Below are 27340 nucleotides of genomic sequence, written 5' to 3'. Positions count from 1 at the left end.
CCCCGTAACTGTTAGTTTTACGCGATACGACGAGCAACCTATTTAAATCAGGTCGAAAAGAAATCCGTTAGACACGGTTCGTGTCCAGCTCATCCTCGAAGAACGATGGGAAAAAAGGTTCCAATACGGTTAAGGGATGCAAGGTTACGTTTGTCCTCCTGTTAAAATTAATTTATTATTTTCCTTTTTCCTTTTTCTTTTTTTATTATTATTAAATTAATACTTGATTTCTTTCGAAGGAAATCGAGGGATGATTTGCTGGGAGTGAAAAGTTTTCTGGATAAGATAAGAGTGAAGAGGAAAGGATGGAGTTGGAGTTGTATTTGATAGACCATTTATGCAAATGGTTAGATGGTTATTTTTATGAAAATTGGAATGGAAATGTTGAAACTTGAAGATCTGTTTCATTTTTTTCTTTTTTTTGAACATTACAATACGCAATTTGTTGTATGGATATTTTGTACGAATCATTTGCATTCTTCTATCTTTTCGCATATTCATTTCGCGTGTTCTATAGATTTTTTTTCTTTTTTTATATTTAAATTTTTTTTTCGTACACCTCAGCATTGTAATGAAGATGTAAATCATTCGAAAACGTTATTTTTATATTCGAAATGAATATATATATGTATCTAGATAAAAAAAAAAAAAAAAGAATGTGCGCTAAATACGAGGAAAAAAAGGAAAAAAAGACACAAACAAGTTTGAGTGTAAATATAGTCCCAAGTTAATAATTTTAGATAACAACTATTTATATAATGTTCCCCCTAATCGATGTAGCTTTGTTGAGTTAATTAACATTTATTACAAAAAGAATATATTCCAATGATTTTACCTCTGGGATCCATTTTTTAAATGACAAAATATGATATATCTCGAGCATTTTGATCTTGAAAAATAAAAAAATAATAAACAAATTTGATGTGACCATTAATTCAAACATATCTTAAGAAATATATGTTTCAAAGGCTCCAGTCCCAAAAAAGGGTTGACAATTTGTCTTTCATTTTTTTTCTCTTTCTCTCTCTCTCTCTTTTTCTTTTTCTTTTTTTCTTTATTTAAAACTAGAGCCATTTCGTTAACTGGAGCAACGGACATTCATCCCCACCTCGAGACTGGACGATGGTGGGTCGGTTTGATATTTTGGACGAACGATCGTTGGATAACTGACCGTTGGGTTTTTTATGGGGGGTGCTCGGTGGTCTAATTTCATGTGGAGCAACGGACACGAGGATTGAAACCGTGGCGGGAAAGAGATCGTTGGAAATTTTGTTCTAGAATTTTCGAAGATGATATCTTCTTTTTTCTTCTTCTCCAATTTGAAAGAGGAGTGAATCTTCGAAGAAAAATATTTAAAAAAAGAAGAAAAAGGAAGGAATCGAAGAGATGTTGAATTTGAAAGTCAACGGACACGAGGTTGAAATCGTGATGGGAAAAAGATCGTTGAAAATTTTGTTCTAGAATTTTCGAAGATGATCTTCTTTTTTCTTCTTCTCCAATTTGAAAGAGAAGTGAACGTTCGAAGAATCTGAAAAATATTTTAAAAAAGAAGAAAAAGGAAGGAATCGAAGAGATGTTGAATTTGAAAGTCAACGGACACGAGGTTGAAATCGTGATGGGAAAGAGATCGTTGGAAATTTTGTTCTAGAATTTTCGAAGATGATATCTTCTTTTTTCTTCTTCTCCAATTTGAAAGAAGAGTGAATGTTCGAAGAATCTGAAAAATATTTAAAAAAAAAAAGAAAAAGGAAGAGATGTTGAATTTGAACGTTTGTAAAGTCAAAAAATTCAACAGAAATTCTTTGAAGAATTTGAAATTGCAGCACTCGTTCGATTTGTGGATATCCATGGCCAGGTACTGGCAAATGTGATAAATCGGGGAATGTCGAGCGAATTTTTCTCCGAGAGTTTATACGTGTCCCGGCCAAAGCCTTGAAATTTAACCAGACACGTCAGTTTATCGCCTCTTATCGGAAGGTTATACGTCATCGTATTCTTTACATTATTCAATAGATATACTTGACAAAAAAAAAAAAAAAAAAAAAATCGCTCTTTCAGCTGTAGAAGATGTTAAGAATCCGTTGATTCTCGAGAACTCGATTGATATAAATTCGTGATCGTGATGCCACGTCCCGAAGGCGAAACGAAATCGCGACGAGATTGTTCGTAAAAAAAAAAAAAAAAAAAAAAAAGGAAAGAATGAAAAGATTAACGTACACGGTAACGCGTAAAAATGTTGAACATAATAATTGTTGCAGGACATAAAGATTTCATAAAAAACGCGTAATCTTTCGAAAAAGGAGGATCGATAGATTTTTATTGGAGCAAGTTATACCACGTCCATCGTTCTTGCAACCGTTACTTTTTATCTTTATTTATTTACTACAACGTGACTAATGCCGATTTTGCAACAAACCTCGCTTTGACAGAGTCTTTTCGTTCTTCTTTTTTTTCCTTTTTTTTTTTTTTTTACTGTGTCAATCATAGTTTTTCATTATCATGTTTTCCTTTTCTTTTCTAAAACTTCAGACAGAAGTACTTCATCATCGGTGTACAATTCTTTTTTTCTTAATCTTCAATTCTATTCCGACACGACTCTCGAGAAAGGAAACAATTACTTGGTGATTATTTTCTTAAAATTTCTTTTATAAGAAAAATCTCCCTCTTTATTTCGTGTAATCTTCATAAAATCCTTCAATCTCTCAAATCGATCGATAGCAATCAAAATTTCCAAAAGAGCAAAATTTTCCAATATTTCCAAAGAAAATCAGAATACACAAGATACATATTAATCACATTAATCACAAGTAACTTTCATCTAATTTCCATTACCCCTTTCCAAATATAATCGACGAGAGATCGATTCTTGCAACGAGTGATCATTGATCCAAAAACCGATCGTTTTCTCTTCCCTCTTTTCCTCCCCAAAAACGGTCAACGGTTCTCCACTGCCCATCTCCTCCCTCTCTCCCTCCCTCCCTCCCTTCCTTCCAGGGAACCGTTTCCAAATGTCTGCCTTCCGCACCTCTTCCTTTCCACCACGTGGAATCCTCCAATCCGAAGCGGAGCGTTTCAAGGATGACGCACATTTTTTTTTTTAGATAGATTTCTCTAGAGGTCCGAAGGGAAAGGGTTGCAGCGCGAAACAAGGGCACATTTAGATTATAGGATCCTCGTGGAAAAGGGTCCTGCGTGTACCTGCGCAACGTTTCACCCTTCGCGGTCCCTTCTGACCTGCGCCGGATCATCGAGTCCCCCGACAGGGAGGGGGATGGAATCAGGTTTTCCACACGCACGCTCTTCGCGCCGAACAGGTAGTGGACGACGAGTTGGGCTCGTGCAGGTATATGACCCTTCGATCTTGCCCGGGTCAACCTTTCTTCCTCGCCCGGTTTCTCCCTTCCCTGGATGACCCTTTTTTTTTCTTCCGCCCTTCTTCTTCTTCTTCTTCTATTCTTGCTCTTTTCCTCGAGAGGAAAGATGCAATGCTCGCGAATCGAGAAGAGGAATCGAGAAGAAAAATTGAAAAGAATTTTGGAGTTTTTATCTTTTTCTTTTTCGTGCAATTATTTTTTATTGTTCTCTTGTATTTAGTTATCTTCTCTTTGGAGAAAATGTTCGAAGGAACATTTTTGGTGATTGGAGGTAGAAAAATAAGTATCTTTTTAGAGTTAGAAAAGATATTTATTTTTTAGAGGTTTGAGGAGGAGATTTTAATTACTCTTTTTTTTTTTTTATTATTAAAAATATATGTTACGATTAAAATAAAAATATCAATCAGTGGAAATTGATGTAAATTCCTTGATAGCAAAGTTATTTTTGGATCACTTACGATTCACGTTTTACTTAATCTCGCTATGAATTATTCAATTGTTGCAGAGATGAATGCTATTAGAAGAGATTTCCGGATGCTGCGCAAGCGTGATCCCTCGATCTCCTATTGGCCTTTGGACCACAACCAATCCAGATTCAGTACTCCCCTCTTCTCGAATGGTCCAGCCTCTCGACCACTCTTGTCAGAATCACTTTCACGCCGCTTCTTATCAACTACTATCTCCCTCTCGATTTTTTATCCCCTCTCCCCTTCAACTCACAGTCCAGCATCAAAAAAAAAAAATTATTCAAAATTATTTCATCATTCAATTATTTCAATTTCGTCCAAAAATTTATTCATAATATATTCAAACCGATATCGCTTACATTCCATCGTCAGTTTCTTCACTTTATTAGCGAGAAAGAGAAGAAGAATCTCTCTCGTATTCGTAATAAAAAAAAAAAAAAAAAGAGGAAGAAGAAAGAGAACGGGGACGCTTTTTGCATACGAAGCACGGTCTCTCTGGCGCATAATCGTTGCGCAAGCAGGGACTTATCGTCACGATGATAAAGAAGACCGGTTTCCTTCGGCCGCGAGGAAAAATTACACGCGAGGAAATACATCGCTCGTTCGAATTACCGGTCGCTTTCCTCAAACGAGCGAGCCCGATTGCGAGCCGGTCTACTTTCGGCTTCGTAAATCACGAGGACGCAAAATGCTTTCGTTTTTTTTTCTTGCTTCCTCTTCTTCCTTTTTCTCATTTCTTTATCTATTTTCTTAGAATCGACGAAAGAAACCTGTTCGATAGAAATATTGTATATATAGATAAATGGAATGAAATAGATACGACAAGATTGTATCAAGAAGTAGATAATACCTTTATTCACTTGTTATATACTTACTTCTTATATATTTGTATTATTTTATAGATTTTTAATCTTCTTTCTTTCCGATATTTTACAGATACAGAGATTAGAAAATTCTTACGTGAGTGTTTTTCAATTTTATTTGGAGTAAGCTAGTAGAATAAGCAATCAATCTGAAAATTTATTAATTCAATTCCACATTATAACTCATTTTTCCAAAATAAGTCCCTGAGGATGATTGTTATACAGTTTATATTCAACTTATCCAATCATTTATCCCTCTTCTTCAATCCAGATTGAATTTTATTAAACATTTACCTTCTAATTTTAAAAAATTGTTAAATTCAACAAATAGGAGTAACTTCATTCGTACATGGAAACGAGCATTAAAAATATTTCTACCTCAATTTTTTATTTTATTACATTATCTTTTGACATTATATTAGCAACGACGTTGCACTGTAAAATTGTCCAACCTGAAAGGTCGGTTGAAATGACTAGCTTGAAACACGGAACGATAAGAATGAAACACGAATTGTCTCTTGGTTGTAATTACATGAAAAACAGAATCACCTTGGTACTCGTGTGATAATATACCTCCACCGATGTATTTACACTATTCTTAGAAATACTATCGCCAATGTGTAAATAAATGGCGCTCGAACCAGAATGCCAGGAGAAAGTAAATACTACGGATTTTCGTTTTCCATTTCAATGGTATTTGAACAATCTCCTTTGTAATTAATCTTTGAAATCGACGAATTTTTTAATTAAGGGTGAATTACCAAAATTTAAATCAGAGAAGAATTCTATTTTATTTAATTGTTAGATAGAGATAATTTCTTCTTTCTTTTTTTTGGAAAGGAAGAGTAATCTATTAAAAATTGAGACCATGTTCTACATAATTTTAGAGTATTTAATTCTATAATTTATAAATGTGCAAAATATAGATATGGAAAGTATCTCTATTGAGTGAACATTCAAGTGACATATTTTAAAATTAAGTAATTTAATTTAAATTTTGTTATAGAATTACCAAGGAAGATACTGGTTCATTTCTTCTTTCTTTTTTTGGAAAGAAACAATAATCTATTAAAATTTGAGACCATGTTCTACATAATTTTAGAGTATTTAATTCTATAATTTATAAATGTGCAAAATATAGATATGAAAAGTATCTCTATAGAGTGAACATTCACATATTTTAAAATTAAGTAATTTAATTTAAATTTTGTTATAAGATTACCAAGGAAGATACTGGTTCATTTCTTCTTTCTTTTTTTGGAAAGAAACAATAATCTATTAAAATTTGAGACCATGTTCTACATAATTTTAGAGTATTTAATTCTATTTATAAATGTGCAAAATATAGATATGGAAAGTATCTCTATAGAGTGAACATTCAAGTGACATATTTTAAAATTAATTTAAATTAAATTTTGTTGTAGGATTACCAAGGAAGATACTGGTTCAGGATTCAAGAAAATATTCGATAACGTACCATAGATATTGAAGGCATATGTTGTCTTAATCCGTACGGAGTACTTTGTATGAGATTCACATATATAGGTGTGTAGTCATGAGATGTTTAACAAGGTTTCGCAGAGGAATACGATGAATTTTATTCGATTTTATCGATGACCGACATACTGGATTCGACTTTCAATGGAACAGATTCGATACATTATTTATAATATATGGATGTTAATATTAATAACCTGTTTGATGATCAATACCTGATTTGTTCTAAATAAATAATAAATTTCTTCTAGAACTTTTCTTCTGGATATCATTCCTTCATCATTTATATTTATCTAAAGTTTAAAAAACCCTCCATTTTCTGTAACAGTTAGTATCATTGTATTACTTTCTTGCATTACTTCATTGTATAAAAATTAAAATTTATCTTCTAATAATGATTACTTAACTTTTATAATTTCCAGAAATGTCCAGAGGTGTAATAATTCAAGTTATGATTGAAAATACAAGTATCAAGGTTCTTTTCATTATGTGTATGAAACACATTTTGTTTAATATATACAGAGATTCTATCTTTGATTATCAAATAAATATTGAAGATAGGATCAATATTTTTTTATTCTTCTATATATATATATACTTCTATATATCTGGCTTTATCTAAATTCCAAGTACTTCATTAATCTCTTGACTTGAGTGACTTTTTTTTTTTTTTAATAAATGAAAATAGAAAAGTAGAGCTTTATGTTCAATGAATTTCAACGAATTCAAAAAATTTGGATATCTAGAAGCATTATCTTCCATTCATACATTCATAACAAATATATATTATTCAATTTCATTCTTTGCTAACATAATATCTTCTGCTTTCCTATTTTCATACAATTTCTTTTTTCTACACATAAAAATCTCACAATGATACTTAAAATTAATCAAAACCAAATTAATATTATTGCCAATATCTCAAAATCATCCTTCCTTTACTCTTAAACGCATAATCCATTATTTGCATAGAATTATCTTGTTTCATTCATGCATAAAAATTTCAATAAAGGAAATCTGTAATTGAAGCACAAATCAATTAATAACAATAGGATCTTCTAAACGATTAATTGAAATAATCCAATATTATAAAAATTACTTACAAATCATTTACAAACTTCTCCCAATCCTCCATCCTTTGCTCTCAAACCATCATCTATCTATCTCCATATCTTATCCTTTGAAAGTGTTTAGTCAACCAGCGAGGTAAAAAATCGTTCAAGAAATCCAGTTCAAAGATATCCGTTGCGTCAAAGCCGAGAGAAAGAGGGTCGACCCTTCCATACGTGAAATAAAAGAATCGACCCGTCCCACCGATCGTTAACTGGAGCACGAGCAAAGGGTGGTTCCATACGGAGGTCGAGCCCACAGTTTTCATTCATACGCGGCGCATAGCCGATCACACCGTGCTCACCTTGAGATCATCGAATGACAACCTCGTTGGAATTTCCTCGGCGAGGAATTCAGATCGGTTCTGGACACGGTCCAGGAATGTTCCTCCTCGCTCTCTCGCGTCTGACATAACGGTGAAATACAATCGACGGCCCTCTTATAGCCGGTATTCCTCCACTTCGTCCCCTCTTCCCTCCCTCTACGTCATCGTTCAATCAAACGATTTCTTACTTTCCGTAAAACACGTAAGTATATATTTCTTTTTTATATTTTCTTTTTTTATATTATATTTTTCGAACAGTGAGTGAACGGAGGTGAACGGGAGATTGTTTGAATTATACTGGTTGATATATGTTTTTAACCGTGGTTTATTGTCCTATCGTTATCGATTTTTCCTTCTTTATTCGGAATCTGGATTAAATTCTTTTACACGCATGAATAAATTCATCGTCGATATTTTTATTTATTTATACTTTTAAACGTGAATACAGTATGATATCGGCATAAGTGAACGTTTCTTCGTTTATTTCCTTCTTCTTTTTCTCACTGTACTATCGTATATTATCATCCTATCGTTTTATCGTAGCTTTTAAATTTTATCTGTCTGAATGTTTCTATAAAGTAGTAATTTTTATCTATTTCTACGTCTTCGAGTGATTATACTTAATATAAGTGTTAGTTCACTTTTTTGCTCTTTCCCCCTCTTTCATTATTCAATTTTTCTTTTTATAAATATGTAAAAAAACTCCAAGGATATTCATTTTTAAATTTAATCGCGAAATGAATATATTCGATGCAAGAAAGTGTTTCACTTATCTTCCTCTTCCTTCTTCTATGCACTATATATATATCACAATTTCACCATGATTTTTCTTCTTTATTCATCCAAATTATCGTTTCATAAACACAAAAGTAAAAGTACGGCGTGAATCATTTTATTTATTTTTATGTTTCAACGCGAGCGAAGTATAATCGTAAAGTCGAGAGAGAGAGACGCGGCCATTGTTTTGGTTGCAGAGACGCGAATCGATTCCGTTCGAGTAACTGCGACTATCGATCAATCCGCTGACTCGATTGGCAAACAGAGAACGATCGCGCGTATGAGGCGTCGGAGATTCTGACCTGTACAGCCTCGGAAAGGTTAGCTTCGTTGGACGATCGACGACACAATGGGTGAGTAATATTCTTATTTCGTTTTGCTTTAACATTTTAACGCAATTTATCGAACTATATGATGATCCATGCTTCGAATGTATAAATACGTATGTTTATATGATGCATGAACACATATTATATGTCTACGTCAGGGTTGCCACCTCTGTAATTTTGGAGATTACGAAGTTTTAATAGAAATCTCGTGACTCTAGAAACTTCTTTCGAAAGATCGAAGAAAATCTTTAGGATTGATTTTTATGTATGTACGCCTAAAGGTTGTACATTAGTGATATTTCACTCTATGAGAATATTATTTTTTTTGATAACAGATTTTAAGAGTTAACAATACATTGTATTGAATAGCAAAAATGTGTCAAAGGCTTGTTGCATAAAAATTTATTGATTGATAATAATGAATTGAGAAGTTACGATTTATAGGTTAACTTTTTTTCTTTCGATATTTTATGATTAAAATGAAATAATCAGACAATTTATAATTTATACAGTTTTAATTTTAAAGCTTCGTTTATTTTATTTAAAATTTTTCGTTCGTTCGAATATAAAACTCGGGATTAAAATTATGTCATCGAAATTATTTTGAAATCTCAATATATACTCGAGACTCTGGATTATCTGCGTTTTCTCAGCTTGATTCCAAGTAAAGATAACATCCAACAAGGTTTATCATTGCCAAGGTCTATCTTGTGCCAGATTACTTAAAGATCGATCAAAAAAATGATCGTCAAAAATCTATAAAAGAAATATATATTCCATTACAAAATTTTGAATGTATTATATATTGAACTTTTAAAAAGAATTGTATATTTAAATCAAGATTTATATATTTATGGAAAACGAATGTTATTCATAAAAAATTTGGCATAATTTTAATCTAGAAATTATTTTTAGATGAAAAAAAATATTCATAAAACGATATTTATGAACAAAATTAAATATTAATATCTAAAATATTAATTTTAAGTTGATACAAAATTATGTTGAATAATATTATAAATTTAATTAGAAAATAATTTTTTTGCGTAAATTTGAATTAACAACAAATAATTTTATTAACTAAATTTCGACAAATCGATAATATTTATTGATTAATTTTACAAAATTTCTTTAAGATATTGAAAACTGAGCATGTTTTACGTTCAAATATTTCATACGTCGATATATTTATTTTCCGATCATATTGATTTTATTGATAATAGAGATGAAATGTGGGAAGAGTGAAGGTAGGAAATAAAAAAAAAAATATCAAACTATTCGATGCGTCATATACTTATAACCACTTACTATTTATCGTTTAAAAAGTACAGATGTTATTGATAAGCACACGTACGTAAAGATTATCAATTGACAATCTTTTTTGAACTTTTCTCAAACTACGTGACTGATTGATTCACGGACATTGCTGTCAAGCGAGTCGACCAATCCTTCGATTCTTGATACGTTTCGATAGATTATCGAGAAATCGATTTTTTCGATACTTTCGTACTTCGAGCTTCTTTCGATAGTTTCGTACTTCAAGTCTCTTCGTGTCCGTGATTTTTTAATTAATACTCGAATTTATTAATTCCGTTTATTAATTAGTGTGTTAATTATTATTAAAAAATTTAATCAATTGATATTTGTCTTTTTAATATATAAGAAAAGATTATGATATAGTTTTTACTTTGTTGGTAAATTGATCTTCTCGTGATTTTTATGTTCATAATAAAAACGTTTTTTTGTTACATCGTGTTTATAACAAAAAGTGTGTAACATGTTTTATTTATTAATTACGTAAAAAGAAAAGTTTATATTGAATAAAGGATAATTGTTGCTGTAATAAATAACCTGCAAAATAAAGACATCGATTATTAGTAAGTAAGAAATATTTTCTTTTATATTAATTTTTAATATTTTAATTAATATTCGAAGAAATTTAGATTTTTCAAAATAATTATTGGGAAAATTTTTGTAAATATATTTTACATAACATATTAATCAATCAACAGTGCTTTTAATACGTCAAATATTATCCCATTAACTTAACCTAACTTTTTCCTGCAAATTCAACTTTATATGGAATGTATTATCGATTGTTGAAACTTCTGTTTAAAACCTGCTTGAAACCTTTCAAATCTTCAGAAACAATTTGAAAATAGTTTGATTCTCTAGTAAATCCTTTTCTTCTAGTAAAACTTTGTCGTAAATCGTTAGAAGAATGATTATTGTTTCGAACGATAGGAATGGAAGAAAAGAACGGTAGGCAAACATTGTCTCGGATCGTTTGTGCAAATTGCAGCTGGAACAGAAAGAAAGATTCAGGATCTGGGTATGAGTCACGGAGACCCGTTCTGTCAACGCGTAGCTCGATATGCGTGCGGACACGCAGCCCGGAAAGCACGTGATTCATCGGCCCCACAATCAGCCAATCTGCATTAACAACGTGCTCGGTGATTCTGAAACAGCTTTTCCTAACCCTCTTGAGTCTCCTCGTCCCTCCTCCGAGAAGGTATTGTGTAAAACCGTCCCGTTAGACGAACTGATACCGGTGATGGTTGGAAATTGATGCAATTACGCGAAACCTTGTTTTCGTACAGTTCAAAAAGAATTAGGTGACTCTTCATTGGTCAACATGATGTATATCATGATCCATTCCTTTCTTTTCTTTTCCTGTTTTGATTGGTTGGTATAGGTTAGGTTAGATTATTCTTTCCATAAATAATGTCATTTTAGAAACGTTAATTTTAGTAAAAAATAATTTTTATTTGTACGTTTTTAATCAATTAATTATTATTTCTTATGATTAAGATATCTTTAATTCTTTTTTCAATAAATTTTTTGCTCTTTTGTTTGATTAGAAAATTTGTTTAATTTCTTGCAATCTTATGTTCCAATGTGATTGGACAATGATTTTATTTCAATGAAACTTATACTTAAACTGCATATCAATGATACATGTTACCAATGAGTCTTTGTTGTTTGCAATGTGTGTCATTTGCTTAGATTACTATAAGGAAAATAAAAGATTAATTTTTATTAGAAAAGGCAAACATTTTTTCTAAATTTCTTCATACATTATGAACATAATCACACACTGCAAAACATTAATATTAATTTTTGTAGTTTATTTCTAATAGTTTGAAAAAGAAATAGGTAATAATGAATTTGATAGGTTAATACTAGTTACATTATTCAATTTTTATAAATATATATTGTTGTATTTCAATTGTTTGATAATAATTATATTTCTAGGTATCAATCCAGCAAAAATTAAATTTCGAAAAAGATTAAATTCGTGGAAAATGCATAATGTTATTAAAAGATATCCAATGATGAATATATATGGCCGAGAGTTTTATTTCATCCTAAGCACTCGAGGAGAACTCGATTCTTTTAAATCGCATCGTTGTTTCCAACGCGGATCTATCACGAACATCCTGTGTACACATACTTCTTACGAATGTAATAACATATATACAGGATGTAACGCGGATAAAATGCAGGTAGTGTGCAGATAATATAGAAGTGTAGCGTTACAGAGATTACACGTGCCACCGATTCATGATCCTCTGCCTCTTTCCTCTCCTTCGTATCACCATTACCACCCTATCGCAAATATCATTCGTCTCGTTTGGTGTTCGGCCGTGTTTGCATAAACGTCACTCAACACCTTCTACAATATCTTTAGATTTTCAACATTGCTCTCTGCAAATTCTTCCATGCTGATTTGCAATTGCAAAATAGTATTACTCGACTGAATGTATCTTTTGTGGATCAAAAGATAACAAGCAAGGAATTATTGATAAATAATCTTCTAAATATATTGTCTAATATTTAGAAATAATTCAAAATTTATCTAATTTACAAAAATATATCTAATTGTCAGTATATTGAAATGAAATACGTTATGAATATAACGTCAAATACTTGAATACTTTTTACATAATGTTGAAAATCTATCAAATGTAATATTTTTCGACACAACAAATTAAAATAAAACAAAATGATGTTTCTCTCTATCGTGAAATTTTCCAAAAACTGTTCCTCTCATCTCGACGGAATAAACTAAGAATTTTCTATTGCACGTTTATTGTAAAAGTATCGTCAATCGTGTTCAACGTTTACGTGGCATACGACAATGCCATTTTTATTCTTTTCCTCCAACAATCCTCGTTTAGTGAGATCAGCAGTCTCGAAGACATCCTATACACGAGCTCGTAGATCGCGCGATAAAGCGAACAATCGCGAGATGGGACACCTCGTATCCTTGTCGCCTTCGTCGTGGTGTATCTTGGTGGTACACCGTGTCCGTATCGTTTCGATGTGCTATCACTTAACAAGCCAGAGATACACGCGTGTATGGATCATCACACCGGGTACACAGTGTCCCGTTGCCACGTGCTGGAATAACTCAGCTGTTGAGTCTGCACGCGTATATCCGATTCCTGTTGCATTTCGTTCTTCTGTTCTTTCTTTTTTTCTTTTTCTTTTTCTTTTTTTCTTCCCCCTTACCCCAGCGTTGTGATAATAATAAAACTGTGGTGTTGGTTTACGGAACTTTTTCGATTCGTTCTTCGCGGTGTATTTTAGAGGTTATGTTCTCTATGGTAGGTAGGTTAACAATTTTCTTTAGGATTTTACATTTGAGTAATCGATTGTCGTATTTAATTTTGATTATACGATTCGAATGAAGATTCGAAATAGCAAAATTGAAAGATATATTATAATACGTGTTTTTAGATTTTCTCTTATTACATTGTTCTAGTAACAATAAGGTTACTAGATTTTGATTTATGTTCTTCGTGGTATATTATTTTAAAGATTATATTCTCTATGATAGATTAATTTTATTCTTTTGAGGATTTTAATTCTTTTTAGAATCGCACTTGCATTTGAGTGATGGTTGTCATCCAGTGTTTAATTTAATATCGAACAGTATTTAATTCATATCGAATTTATTATGTAATTATATAGCTCTTTATTTAAATATTAATTAATTATTTAAATATTAATTAAATTGTTATGTCGTTATATTGTTCGTAGATGATTATAGATTATTCTATCAAAAAATCTTAAATTACAATGAGAACACTGGTTGTCAACCGTAACAAATCAGTTGCAATAAGGTTCTCAACTTGGAAAAAGATTGGGAAAATTATTCTAAATCCATCTAGTTACATATAAAATACGTGATATTGTAAATTATTTGAATCGTTGCAAAAAAAGAGTGATCAGATTATTTAAATACTGCGAAATGGGGTTAGAATTTAAAAAAGATTGGAAAATACGGTAATAATGATACAAAATTCGAGCCCAAAGGGAGTCTTAAGCCGCGTTCTGAATACGAACACCTCTGTGACCAGTACGGTAGTCACGTAACCGCGGATACTACTCGTATCTGTTTAGAAGATCAGACATTTTCACGGTTTCATCAACGAGATATCCCATGGGTATGAAGTTTCTTTATAGTCGAACGACGTTTCCGCCTAAAACTGGAAGTTCAACCAGACAAAAGGAATGATGCACGTTATAAAGTTCAGGTAGACTTTTAAGCTTTATGGGATTTACGGCGTTGGGTGTAGCAAGACTCGTTTAATAGCTCTAGTTTTTCTCCAAGATGAGCGGTGTCATAGTAACCCCGGCCGTGCACTGTTACGAAACAAGTCAGAGCCCATTTTCGTATGTCAAAACGTAACGTTTTCATCTTGAAACGAATATCTTGAGCTGGTTTAGTTCTCTTTTTTAAAAAAAAAAAAATATCAAAGTGAAAAATTTAAAGATTCGATTTGATTCGAAATGAAAGATTCCTCGATATCTTTTGAAAAATTAAAGAATACCTTGAAACTCTTCTGCTGATTTTTTTTTTTTTTTAAGAAAGGGAAAAAAGATATGTTTTTTACAATCAATTGAATTATTTGTTCAGAAGAAAGAAATTTTATATTTTTTTGTTCAACGAGCAAAGAACAACTTTTACTTACAATCAAAAAATAGAAAAGAGAATTTCAAAGGTTAGAAAGAATTCGAAAAATATTTGATTTAAAATATATATAACGATGTGATTGTTTTAGTTTTTTTTTTTTTCACAAATTTCTCAAACACTTGATAAATAATCCATGTTAACACGTGTTTCCTCTCCAATTAATCAAGAAATGCAATCGATCCTGTCCCGTGTTTTTTAAGGATGGTCTACCAAAAACCTGTTCAAAATCCTCAGGTATCTGTTACTGGAATGTCGCAGCTGGCTTGCTTACATGCTTTTACAGGCTTTTACACGTGTCTCTTTCTCCACTTCCGAATTGCACTCCTCGAAAATGCAAATTGACAATCAATTATCGAAAGCTATCTCTTCCTATATTCGAAAGCTATGTTAACATTGTACGATAAAAGGACAAATATTTATAACTTGTTTAAAAAGTTGTTCTTCGTTCGTTGAACAAAAGAAGGTATAAAATTTCTTTCTTCTGAACAAATAATTCAATTTAGAATCAATCGAGATTCCATTTTTCATTCAAAAAAATAAATAAAATTATTTATTCAATTTAATTTGCAATCGATAATGACGAGCAAAATATTTTTTACTTGGTAAATTCAATTATTAGATAATGAACTTTCTTTTTATATTTTACTGAAGTTTAATTTATAATTGATATTAATAGTGATTTGAAGAAGAGACAGTTTCTTTCCCGTTCAATTGAAATAAAAATACATTCGTTAAAAATAATTCTTGGTAGATTAAAAAGCATTTTCATTTTTGTCGAGAAATAACAAAATAGATGTAGGAAAATATCGAGTACAAATTTTAAATAAATTCACAACGATCGTTAAATAAAAAAAAAAAGATAAATAGAAAGTTCCATTGCACGTTAGATTTAAATACAAATCTCGAGAAATTTAAAAAAAAAAGAAAAAAATCGATCTTCTTAATCTCTCGTTGATTACTTTCTTTCCTTCCGAATCCTAAGATTTCACTCGTAAAAACCATCTCCAGGAACAGCGATCCACGTTCTTCTCTTCTGTAACGATATTGTTACGTAAACTTTTTCAGTTTCCATTGAAATAACTGGAAAAGGAATATACCGCTTCCTTATAGCGGGCGGAGAACGCGATTTTCCATACGCTTTCCAGAGTTATCGCGTTTTCCATCGGATCCACCTGATGGTTCTGGTGAATCAGAAAGTGTGTTCGTGTATCTGATATGTGTCAGATAATGTAAAAATGTAATCTAGACAAAATCTTACGCGAAAATCAATTGTAGGGATGGAAGAATTTTGAAACTGTTTTATTTTATTTCATTGGAGCAAAGGGAGGAGAAAGATGATTTACATTGAGGGAAGCTTTTGATCCTTGAACGCTATAATAATACATTAATACACGTGATATTGCTATCTGATCTAAATATTATAATAAATTTGATTTTATAATTAAAAGATAGATCTATTAATTGTGTTAAATTACGAAATGTTCGTAAGAGTATCTTTCGAGGAAAAGTAGCGATTAGGAAAAACTAAACGTTTCGTTTGATCAAACTTTGCAATTAATAAACGTTTGTCAATCGAGCGAATTTCTTATCTCATTATTATCGCAAAGAGAGTCGAAAGATCGATCGTATAATCGCACGTGCATTCGATCGATAAAAAAGTTACTTCCTAATTGAATAAACCTTGAAAGATTTTAGCACGTGGATACAATTATCTTGCATAAAATTAGATTTCGTTATCTCGTTGAATTTCATTTAGAAGAATTATCATTAAAATGCATCGAGAGGCTGCGTAAAAATTCTTCAATGCTAATTGCCGCCTCTTACGATTCACGCAATTTTGTTTTGAAAACTCGATTGCACATAAAATACATAAAACGACTCGGTCGGTATAGTCGATCGGTTTAAGCTCGTCGAGATGAAATCGATGAAAGTTGGGAGGAAAAAGAGGGAAGTGGAGATGGAGAATTCGATATCGAGGATGCTTAGACGCGCTTTTTTTCCTTTCTTGTACCAACCTTGTTAAATTAACAAGGAAGATACAGTTCATTAAATCGCTTTTGCATCGTCGAAATATGGAGCGCGTTAAGTTTAAGATTATTCGAAAAAATTTTCTTCGACGGAACAATTGGAGGATTACACGATATTAAATAATAACACGATATTAGATTAAATTCGATAATCTCGATACGAAAATATTGACACGCGCGATCTCTATTTTGAAAAGGTTCGAGGAAGTATATATATATACGTATGGGCGATGACTCGTAAACAATAATATACGAACAATTTGCTTCTCGATAAAAGCAGAATCGTGTATCTCGTTCAGTGTGAAGTAAACGCGGCTCGGGGATAGCTCGATCGTAACCATCTTTCTTTCCGCAATAGCAGCGCAGTTGCGAAATTCATTTCACGGTTCTTAATTACTTTTAATTATCATTGTCCGCGCCGCTCCCGCTAACGATCCAATCGTTTATCTTCTCTCTCCTCTTTTTCCCTTCCTCCCTTCTCCCTTTCTCTTTCTCCCTCGTTTAAAATCTTCTTTTATTTACATACGCGTTACCGCGGATGAAACTATCTCGTGTCAACCGCTTTCACGATCCAGCTTCATTCAGTGAAAAGATCCAGGAAGAAGATCTGATCTGTGAGGGAAACCGTATATAACCATATCTTCACCGATCTCTAACGAGTAATTGAAGACCGTATTATTGACTTTACGATCTTTCAAGAAAAGTAATAAGTAGTGTTTATTCAAGTTTTATAATTCCTTTCTTTTCTTTTTTTCAAGAGGGGCTCGTGTGCTAGTTTGATAAATATATATATATATATCTTCTTCTAAGAAAAAGTAAAATATTTTCATAATGGAATCGATATTTTCGTATATTTCATCGACACCAAGTAAAATAAAATAAAAATAGAAAGGAAGAATAAAATATATATATATATATATATATTTAAAGGAACGAGATGAAGTAAATCGTGAAGGAAAGAAGCAACATCTTCCCACTACTCGTGGAACCAACTTCGCCTTTCGAAACGGAAAAAAAGAAAAAAAGAGCAGCCCCTCCGCCTTTCGTAACGACGCAATTTTCACGGATCTTCGATCGAGCCGACGCCTTCTTGTTTACCAAACAAGAATCGCACAATGAACTCTCGTTACGCGTTACGCGTGGCCCGTCGCTTAATAATTCCGTTCTGCGCGGAAAATGCACAGAAAATCGTTTCGGAGAGGGGATTTCGATTTTCGAAAGTGACTTTTCGAAATCGCGCCGCGAGAGATCCGCGGCCTCCTCTCCGCGGCTGATCCGCGGGATCGAGAGTGTGCGCGCGCTTGTATACATGTGTGTGTGGATTTCAACTAAAATTAGTCGAGCATAAATGGTCAGTGAACGGAGAGGTGAGGCTGTCTCGCAGAGCGAGAGCCCATGGCAACCACGATTCCACCAGGAAGAGAGAGAGAGAGAGAGGCTGTGGATCTGGATAACTGTTAATCCCCTGATTAATCCCTTCTTCAAAGCGTGGAAAAATTGGATCGATGGATTTTAAAAAGATCGATACAATTTTTTTATTCTCGAGTTATTTATTTTGACGTAAACAAGGATAAATAAGGAGAGGATGTATAGTAAAAAAGAAAGAAAGAAGAGTAATTTGGAAAAAATTTCAAAAAAAGGAAAAGAATAATCACCAGGGATACCCATCTAGTCGTGGCAATTTGACGAGAAACGCTGGGAGACGTAATCTGTCTCCCTTCCTCGCCTGCCATTACTATCTCTCTCTCTCTCTCTCTCTCTCGTACCGCGGCTATCGCGATTTTATTTCCGCGGGATCGTTGGCGCTCACGCTCGCAATCCGCTCGAATCCGCCGAGTTTGTCCAGCCAGGGTTACGTAAAACTAGACGCGTTTATTGCACGGCGAACTTTTGCTAATTAGCGCGGGAGAAACCGGCGGCCAGCCAGCCGAGATACCCGGTTACACGCTCCTCTTACGTGTACGTGTACGCGTATATTCTTTCTTTTTTTCTTTTTTTTTTTTCGCCCGTGATGGAAAACGGAAAGGCGGATACGATTCTCGTAATCGTAGATAAAACGAGACGGGCATTTCTCGAATTATTCTCGAATAAGAAAATCCCGTGAGTCGTCGTAGGGTTTTAACGGGTTGGGGGGATAATATAGCTTGGATGGAGATCGATCGATCGTTCAAGGACACGGTGGAGCGCTATTCCCCTCTCCCCTCCTCCCCCGCCACCCGAGTTAGGTGTCGTCTCTCTGCTTTATCGACCGATACGTAGAGTAGAGCGTATACGTTGAGAAATCGTATTTAACAATTGTGTCAAAGTCTGATTTAATTGATATTTATTATATATGGAATAAGAAGTGGAAATTCGCGGACGAATTATTAATATTTTTTTTAAAGATATATATATATATTTTTTTTTTCGCGAGTCGCATAAATAAATAGAGATAAAAATCTTTGTTAATCACTTAATTGCGTGAGAATTACGAAGATGTATCCATAGTGGAATTTTTTTTATCGTTATTACTCCACTATTATTATCCAAAGAATTTTTCTTTAACGCCATAATGAACCGTGTACCGTAATTAATCATTGATTTTGTTTCGTTCTTTTTTTCTTCTTTTTTTTAGTATTCTTATATCAATTCCAATACAAAAGTATTGCAATAAAAATACAAAGTACACGGAAACCTCTCAATCTCAGTTCAATCAGTTTATTATTCTTTGATCCCGTTAACACTTGGACGATAATACAATAACACGAAATTATTAATCGTAAATAGTTCAGAAAATTGGGGAAAAAAAAAATAGTTTAGTTTTATCAGAAAAGGAGGAATCCCCCCTTCCCCATTCGAGGTAGTACAGGGTGGCTCGTTGGAGAGGAACCAGGAAAAACCTCGAGACGAGGAAGCGTGCGCGAGTTACGTTGGTTAGAATTGGAATCAGTGAAGGCGCGCGTTACGCCGCCCGATCGCGCGATAACAAGAAATCACGAGGTTCGAAAAGATTTTTAATCGTAGAGGAGAAAGAGTAAAACGGACGTGATGGAAATGATCGAAAGCGAACCGTTTCCGCGTCTAGCCGTTTCTAAACTATTTCCAATGAAACGATCGCTGTCCAAACAATTTACGTATTCTCATTCCATCCAATTAAATCTCGAGATTTTCTTATTAAAAGCTTTGATAAGTTTTTTTTTAATAAGTTCCAAAATCCTGAACATATTTCACGGTGGAAATATCCCAAAATTAACGCAAGATTTGAATTTGCCGCCATTAAGTTATTTGGCAACCCTGAAAAAAGAACAGTTTGAGAGTTTTATTCCATAAATAATATCCTGTCCTATGTACTTTATGATTCGCTTAAAAGAATAAATATCTAAAAATTAAAAACTCTGTTTTATATTTAATTGAAATCTTGCGTTAATTTTGGGACATTTATACAATCTGATTCCTCGGGTGAAATTAATTTAGCGAATTAAATTTAAAATGTTTGGAATATTTTTATATAAATAATCGGCCGAGAGAGAGAGAGAGATATTCGCTCGAGTGGAAATTAAAAGTTGGAAGGCGCGCCGTTTTCGGGATCCCTTCCGCCACGGAAAAGAGAACATGGCGGCCTGATTTATCCGCACGGCTCGCGCGTTTCATCATTCCACTCTCTCTTTCTCTCCGCTCGCGTTCATCCTCGCCCGGTGATTTAACCGCGTTGAAAGCCGATTCCTCGCTTCGATTCCAACAATGAAAAAGAGAAAAAAGGTTAGAAAAATAGTTTCGCGCCTATTTTCAAACGAAACTCTTTTAAGTTCTTGGTTAGAGGAATTGCGTCTCGCGCTTCCGTGTATTTAAATTTAAATCGATGCCTTTACTTCGATCTTGAATAATATCCATTGGTGCGTTAATAATGAATTCTATTTAACGTTACGAAATATTTGTTAATTACAGTCTCTTTAAAACATTCTCTGCTCTCCAAGATACTTTTCGTTCCATTTAAATAATTATTGGAGAAAAATTGAAACTACCAATATAATTAAGAATCCGTGAAGTGTTCCTTTCTCGAATATTTTTTAGAAAAATATCGAATCGACGAGACGAGAATTTTCTTAAAAAAAAAAGCTCTCGAAGCTTTACTCCTCCTACTCTTCAAAACATTCTCTACTTTCCAAGATACTTTTCGTTTCATTTAAATAATTATCGGAGAAAAATTGAAACTATCAATATAATTTATCATTAAGAATTCGTGAAGTGTTCCTTTCTTATTCTTCGAATATTTTTTAGAAAAATATCGAATCGAGGAGACGAGAATTTTCTTAAAAAAAAAAAGCTCTCGAAGCTTTCCTCCTACTACTCTTCAAAACATTCTCTACTTTCCAAGATACTTTTCGTTCCATTTAAATAATTATTGGAGAAAAATTGAAACTATCAATATAATTTATAATTAATAATTCGTAAGATATTCCTTTCTTATCCCTCGAATATTTTTTAGAAAAATATCGAATCGAGGAGAATTTTCTTAAAGAAAAAAACTCTCGAAGCTCTACTCCTCTCCACGTCTCGTAAGATGCAATCTCATGGATGATTGTTTTAGAGTAGTGTATAATCTGGGGGAATCCTGCGCAATTTGAAAAAAATGAGTCATACGCGGCAACGTTAAGCCTCTCTTTATCTCGTTTTCCTATTACGCGAGTCGGAAACGTTGTGTCATTGTCATTCCTGTTAACTGTGCCCAGATAACAGGATAATCTTATTTGCGTCGATCATCAAACAGATTAAAAAAAAAAAAAAAACTAGAAAATCCCACGGTCGGTCCAGGTTTGTAAAGCTGGATTCGAGGAAATGATTATCAGTGTTTCGATTCTTGCTCGCAATTAATTCGATCCCACGAATAGTTAATTAAACTTGATTTTATATGATGGATGTATATTAGAAAAATATATTATTTTTCATTTCTAGTTCGATTAATCGAAAAATCAAAATTAATATTCACGAAATATTATATATTAAAATATAAAATTATAAAATTAAGATTAATATTCGAATTTTAAATAAAGCATTTCCTCGAATTCTGTTTCTTTGCAAAATTCCACTCTCAATTTAACTCAATGGAATAGAAATTAATTTTCCAAAAAAAGGAGGAAAGCTTTCAGAGCTCTTTCTTTAATTCTTTCAAATGAAAGAGAGAGAGAGAAAGAAATTCCGTTACTCGAATCACCGTAAGTGGTCCCATTTACCTATTCACTCGGACAAGATCCACAAGAATCTTCCCACCAGGATCTCATCTAATTTACAAGAATCCCGCTAATTTACGAAAAATCCAGAAACTCGATTTAAACGATCTTTCTTCTCTTTCTCTCTCTCTCTTTCACCGTTTCAAAAACCGGCCAATTTGTTCTGCGACAAGAAAACGGCTTTTTAAACGCGCATGGTCCCACGCCACCGGGGATCTGACACCGGGGACCCCGCAAAACGGGTAGCTTACGTGATTACACACGAAATAAAAACGCGACACGTGTCTCTTCTGGATTTTGCCCTGCTTTCGGTGGAAAAAGTTGCGAGATTTCGAAGTGAAGAATCGATAATTTTTCTCTTTCCTCCTCGAGAGAATTGTTCACAGAGAGATTTACGTCTCTTGGTTTTTAAAATTGTATCGATATAAGGATAATCGTGAGAAGAAACGTGTGTACAAACATTGTTTATTCGATTGAAAATTAAAAGTCGAGTTCTTCTGTTTTCTGTGCGTTTCTAAATATTGATTTAGAAAATTAGAAATATTCTATCTTTATTATATTAACCTCTTTCGAAAGGAATATTTAGAAACAGTAAGAGAATCATCAAGAGATATTAATCAGATATTATATAGAAAGTGGTAACAAGGAGAGAAATATTTCTTCTTCTCGAAGAAGTATCAAAGAATCACACAAGTATCATTGCACTTGCCTTCATCTTTTTTTATTGATTTAGAATCAATGAGAGATATTAATTGGACAATCTCTATATATAAAGGAGTGAATATGAAAGAAGGAAACTAGTATCAAAGAATCATAAGCATCATTGCACTTATCCTTTTCAAAAAACATTTAGAATCAATAAGAGAAGGAAGAAATATTAATCAGATATATATAAAGAATGAAAGAAGAAATTGATATCAAAGAATCATAAGCATTCATTGCACTTATCCTTTTCAAAAAAGGAACTACTACTTAGAATCAATAAGAGAAGGAAGAAATATTAATCAGATATAAAAGAGCGAATGTGAAAAAAGGAAACTAGTGTCAAAGAATTATAAGCATCATTGCACTTATGCTTTTCAAGAAATATTTAGAATCAATAAGAAAACAAAGAAATATTAATCAGATATAAAAGAATGAATGTGAAAGAAGAAAACTAGTGTCAAAGAATCACATTGTATTTAAACTTTTCAAAAAACATTTAGAATCAATAAGAGAACAAAGAGATATTAATCAAATATAAAAGAATGAATGTAAAAGAAGAAAACTAGTGTCGAAAAATCATTGCACTTATCCTTTGCAAAAAACATTCAGAATCAATAAAAGAAACGAAGAAATATTAATCTACATAAAGATTAATATATAAAGATGCGAACGTGAAAGAAGAAACCAGTATCAAAGAATCACAAGCACTTATCCTTTCCAAAAAAACACTCAGAATCAATAAAAGAAAGAGATATTAGTCGGATGTATATAAAAGAACGAAACAAAGTGTCAAAGAATCACAAGCATCATTGCATTTATCCTTTCCAAAAAAAACACTCAGAATCGATAAAAGAAGAGATATTAATCGGATAATCTCTATGTATAAAGAAGGAGACCGGTGTGATGAAAGAATCACACGCGCCGCAAGTATCGTTTCCGGTTGCACTTGACCCCTCATCTTTCCCAACTCGCCCTTTTCTTCCTTTTCGTCCCTTTTTCGGGACGCAGGGGCAGGTTCCGGCCAATGGCACCGGCTCGTTCAACACGTGCCGTTCCTTCCTTCGTGTGTGCCCATCGCACTTCACATTTCGTCGCGTTTCCCGCCGTCGCCTTTCTCCTCTTCCTCAACTTGGCTCCTTCTCCTCTCGTGTCCTGCGCGCCTGTCCACCAGAGTGGCGATCGGAGAGGAGAAGGAAACGACGCACCGTGCATGGCAAATCGGAAATGAGGAAATCGTGGATGGATGGATGGATGGAAAAGATGGCCGATCTCTGAACGGAGAGGAGAAGGATTTAGGAATTTGGAAAGGCAAGGATTCTCGAGAGTTGAAAGAACTGTTGCATTCCTTCAAATTTAACTCGAAATTGAAGGAATTTAAGAAAATTTCGACCGAGATGGAAGATCGGTTGTTGCACGGAGTGAAAGGAAATACAGTAGAAAAAGAGAGGAGGAGGAGAATTGATATTTGTTGGACGATAAAGAGATGATTGGACGAAAGGAGGACAGGTTCGATGGCATGGGCAGGTGAATCGCACCTGTTCCCTTCCAGTCATCGTTCTCCATCATTTCTCCTCTTCTCACGGAGACGACGAGAAGGAAATGATGCCCCTCGCATAACAAACCGACCGATGCCCGACCGATTCTTTTTTCCCTCGAGTTAACGCGTTACGTGCAACGTGTTGTTACGTAATGGCCGATCGCGTGGCGTTTCTCGTTGCGTTTTCTGCAAACGTCCATCAATCTCCTCCAAATTTCTCTCCGTTTGCCAAATCGGATCACTGCTCGTCCAACTCCTTCGAATTTCTCTTCTCGATCGAAATTCCTTCTCGTTGGAGGGAATTTTGAAGGATCGAATCGATCGATCTTTTCTCTCTTTTTGTTCGGAGAAATTAAATCAGAGAAAAAGAAACGTTACGTTAAAAAATGATTCTTCTTAATGCTTATTTTCAATTATCCACATTGTTGCTCGCATCTATTTTAGAAATTTTTCGCGGTGAAGAATTGAAACAGGATTGCAACGTAACGGAAAGATAAAGATCAATAGTAGTTTCTTTTTGATAAACAAGTAGAAAAAACAAGTGTATATATATAAAATGTAACGCGTAATTAAGAATAAAAAGAGAAAAACGATGCGTTGCGCGATACATGTGTCTTGAAATGTGTTTTTTGAAAAACTCGTCGCGAATTAATCGAAGCGTCGAGCTTAACGAAAAAAAAAAAGAAATAACGAAGAAGATTTCGACGCAACGTACGCGATTTCTCCTCTCTTTTTCTTCGAGATGCCAAGACGGGAATACTCGATTCGAAAAAAAAAAAGAGAGAAAAGAGAGAGGGAAGGGGAAGAGATAAAACCTCGATCGAGGCGCATTAAGCTTTCAAGGCGCGGATCGTCTGCGCGAGTCGGAAACTGTGCTTACAAATCTTGCTCCCGATTGACCATGTTCCTTCTTCCCCGAGGTGGCTCACGATGGAAGAAGGAAATGACGCCCCGCGCATAACAAAATGACGATACGTCAGCACCGTGGCACCGTTGCTTTCCACGAGCGACGTGTGACACGCATTACGCGACAGATTCCTCGCGGATCTACGCTTGAAAGAAGGAAGGAAAGAAAGAAAGAAACCTCTCCTATCCAAGAACGTAGAATCTCGTCCAATATTTCGATATTTAAGGAAAGCGAAAATTTGTAAATATTTTAATGCATCTTCGAAGATACAATTTATTTTTCGATATTTAATATTTCGATATTTAAGGAAAGCGAAAATTTGTAAAAATTTTAATGCATCTTCGAAGATACGATTTACTTTTCAAATATTTTAATGCATTTTCGAAGGTATAATTGTTTTTCAAAAATTTTAATACATCTTCGAAGGTACAATTTACTTTTCAAATATTTTAATGCCTCTTCGAAGATACAATTTATTTTTCAAATATTTCAATGCATCTTCGAAAATACAATTTACTTTTCGATATTTAATATTTCGATATTTAAGGAAAGCGAAAATTTGTAAAAATTTTAATGCATCTTCGAAGATACGATTTACTTTTCAAATATTTCAATGCATCTTCGAAGGTACGATTTATTTTTCGAAAATTTTAATGCATCCTCATCTTTGAAGATACAATTTACTTTTCAAAAATTTCAATGCATCCGCATCTTTGAAGATACAATTTATTTTTCAAAATTTTTAATGCATCCTCATCTTGGAAGATACGATTTATTTTTCAAAAATTTCAATGCATTTTCGAAGGTACGATTTACTTTTCGAAAATTTTAATGCATCTTCAAAAGTACGATTTACTTTTCAAAAATTTCAATGCATCCTCATCTTTGAAGATACAATTTACTTTTCAAAAATTTCAATGCATCCGCATCTGAATGAAGATACAATTTATTTTTTAAAATTTTTAATGCATCCTCATGTTCGAAGATACGATTTATTTTTCAAAAATTTTTCCTGATATTGTTATTATAGTTAAGATCGTATAATTTTTATGGAAAAAGAAGGAAGGGAGGAAGGGTGGGGGATAAATTTAATTCGGATTATTGCAAACGATAAAGAAGAGAGGGATCTCGTTGGCAACGGTGGTGGAGCGCGAGGAATTCGCTTACTCGAAGCTCATCGATCGATTCGAAACGCGGGAGGATCGGAAGCGTGGAGCGGCAGGCGACCGGTTTCTGATTTCCGGCCGAGCCGAGTACTCCTTTTCTTTGTTCCATTTGCGACGTGTGCGAGGAATCCGCGAGCCTACGCACGAACACGCTGAATTATCACGCTGAAGAACACTTATCGTGCATCGTGTTCCAAAGTTATTTCCAAGTTGCGCAAACCTCGTCTCGCGTGACATACGCGAACGAAGAAACGGGACGCCTCTTATTGGCACATCGGCCGAGAGATACCATTGGCCAAAGATCGGCGAAAATCTTTGGAAACGCAGCCAAAGTCGCACTCAGCAAAAATAACACCAATACTTTCGTATTTCGGGAAGGAATTTTATTTCCATTTATATATTCGTCGAAAAAAAAAAATTATTAATTTATTCGATCGATATTTATCGATATTTTTCGGCCAGTCGAAGCTCCTCTTTCTTGTTTATTTTTGATAATCTTGCGCGAAACCGGCAAGATATTTGCAGATAAGATTGGATAGAAGAATACTCGAATCCATGCTCTTCTTTAATTAATTAATTACGTTGTAAGTCTGAATCGAATTTTCCAATATCCACGAATGAAATTGAACGTAATTCGAAATTTATTCGTTCATAGATCATCGAGAAAGGAACCAATACTGGAATTTTATAATAAATTTTATTAATACGAGACAAGAAATTAGAAAAAAGAAAAAACAATTAGTTATAAATGTGAATCAAATTGTTCCAATATCCACGATAAATTGAACGTAATTCGAAATTTATTCGTTCATAGATCATCGAAAAAGAAAATAATACTGGAATTTTATAATAAATTTTATTAATACGAGACAAGAAATTAGAAAAAGGAAAAAGAATTTTCCATAGTTATAAATCAAATTGTTCCAATATCCACGAAAAATTGAACTCGTTCGTTCATAGATCATCGAAAAAGGAAGGAATACTGGAATTTTATAATAAATTTTATTAATACGAGACAAGAAATTAGAAAAAAGAAAAAACAATTACTTATAAATCTGAATCAGAT

The 27340-nt window shown here is 33.4% G+C and overlaps 1 protein-coding gene and 2 long non-coding RNA genes across 8 annotated transcripts in view; 2 read left to right on the top strand and 1 right to left on the bottom strand.

Annotated features, from left to right (window-relative positions):
- The first annotated feature begins 1499 nt into the window (after positions 1–1499).
- LOC113218646 lies at positions 1500–4279 on the top strand. Its single transcript, XR_003304365.1, has 2 exons — positions 1500–2621; positions 3102–4279. It is a non-coding gene; the product is annotated as an uncharacterized LOC113218646 (long non-coding RNA).
- On the bottom strand, positions 4200–8556 carry LOC102655807. Of its 6 annotated transcripts, none has more exons than XR_003304363.1 (6): positions 7305–8556; positions 6417–7218; positions 6182–6339; positions 5254–5426; positions 4999–5156; positions 4200–4853 (listed from the first exon to the last, which is right to left on the bottom strand). It is a non-coding gene; the product is annotated as an uncharacterized LOC102655807 (long non-coding RNA). The 6 variants fall into 6 exon arrangements; XR_003304360.1 differs by having other exon boundaries at positions 4204–4853; positions 4999–5426; positions 6417–6520; positions 6609–7218; XR_003304364.1 differs by having other exon boundaries at positions 4204–4853; positions 4999–5426; positions 7305–7525; positions 7616–8556.
- A 75-nt stretch (positions 8557–8631) lies between these two features.
- Positions 8632–27340, top strand: part of LOC100577174 (ras-responsive element-binding protein 1) — a 65279-nt gene continuing 46570 nt past the window's right edge. Inside the window, exon 1 of the mRNA XM_026439667.1 lies at positions 8632–8766. Coding sequence (XP_026295452.1) covers positions 8763–8766 — 4 coding nt within the window. The 5' untranslated portion in view covers positions 8632–8762. The remainder of the gene's footprint in view (positions 8767–27340) is intronic.

This window comes from Apis mellifera, linkage group LG3, assembly GCF_003254395.2.
Source record: "Apis mellifera strain DH4 linkage group LG3, Amel_HAv3.1, whole genome shotgun sequence".
Lineage (NCBI taxonomy): Eukaryota > Metazoa > Arthropoda > Insecta > Hymenoptera > Apidae > Apis > Apis mellifera.
Note: the sequence above shows the minus strand (reverse complement) of the source record. Positions and strands in the feature narration are given on the sequence as shown.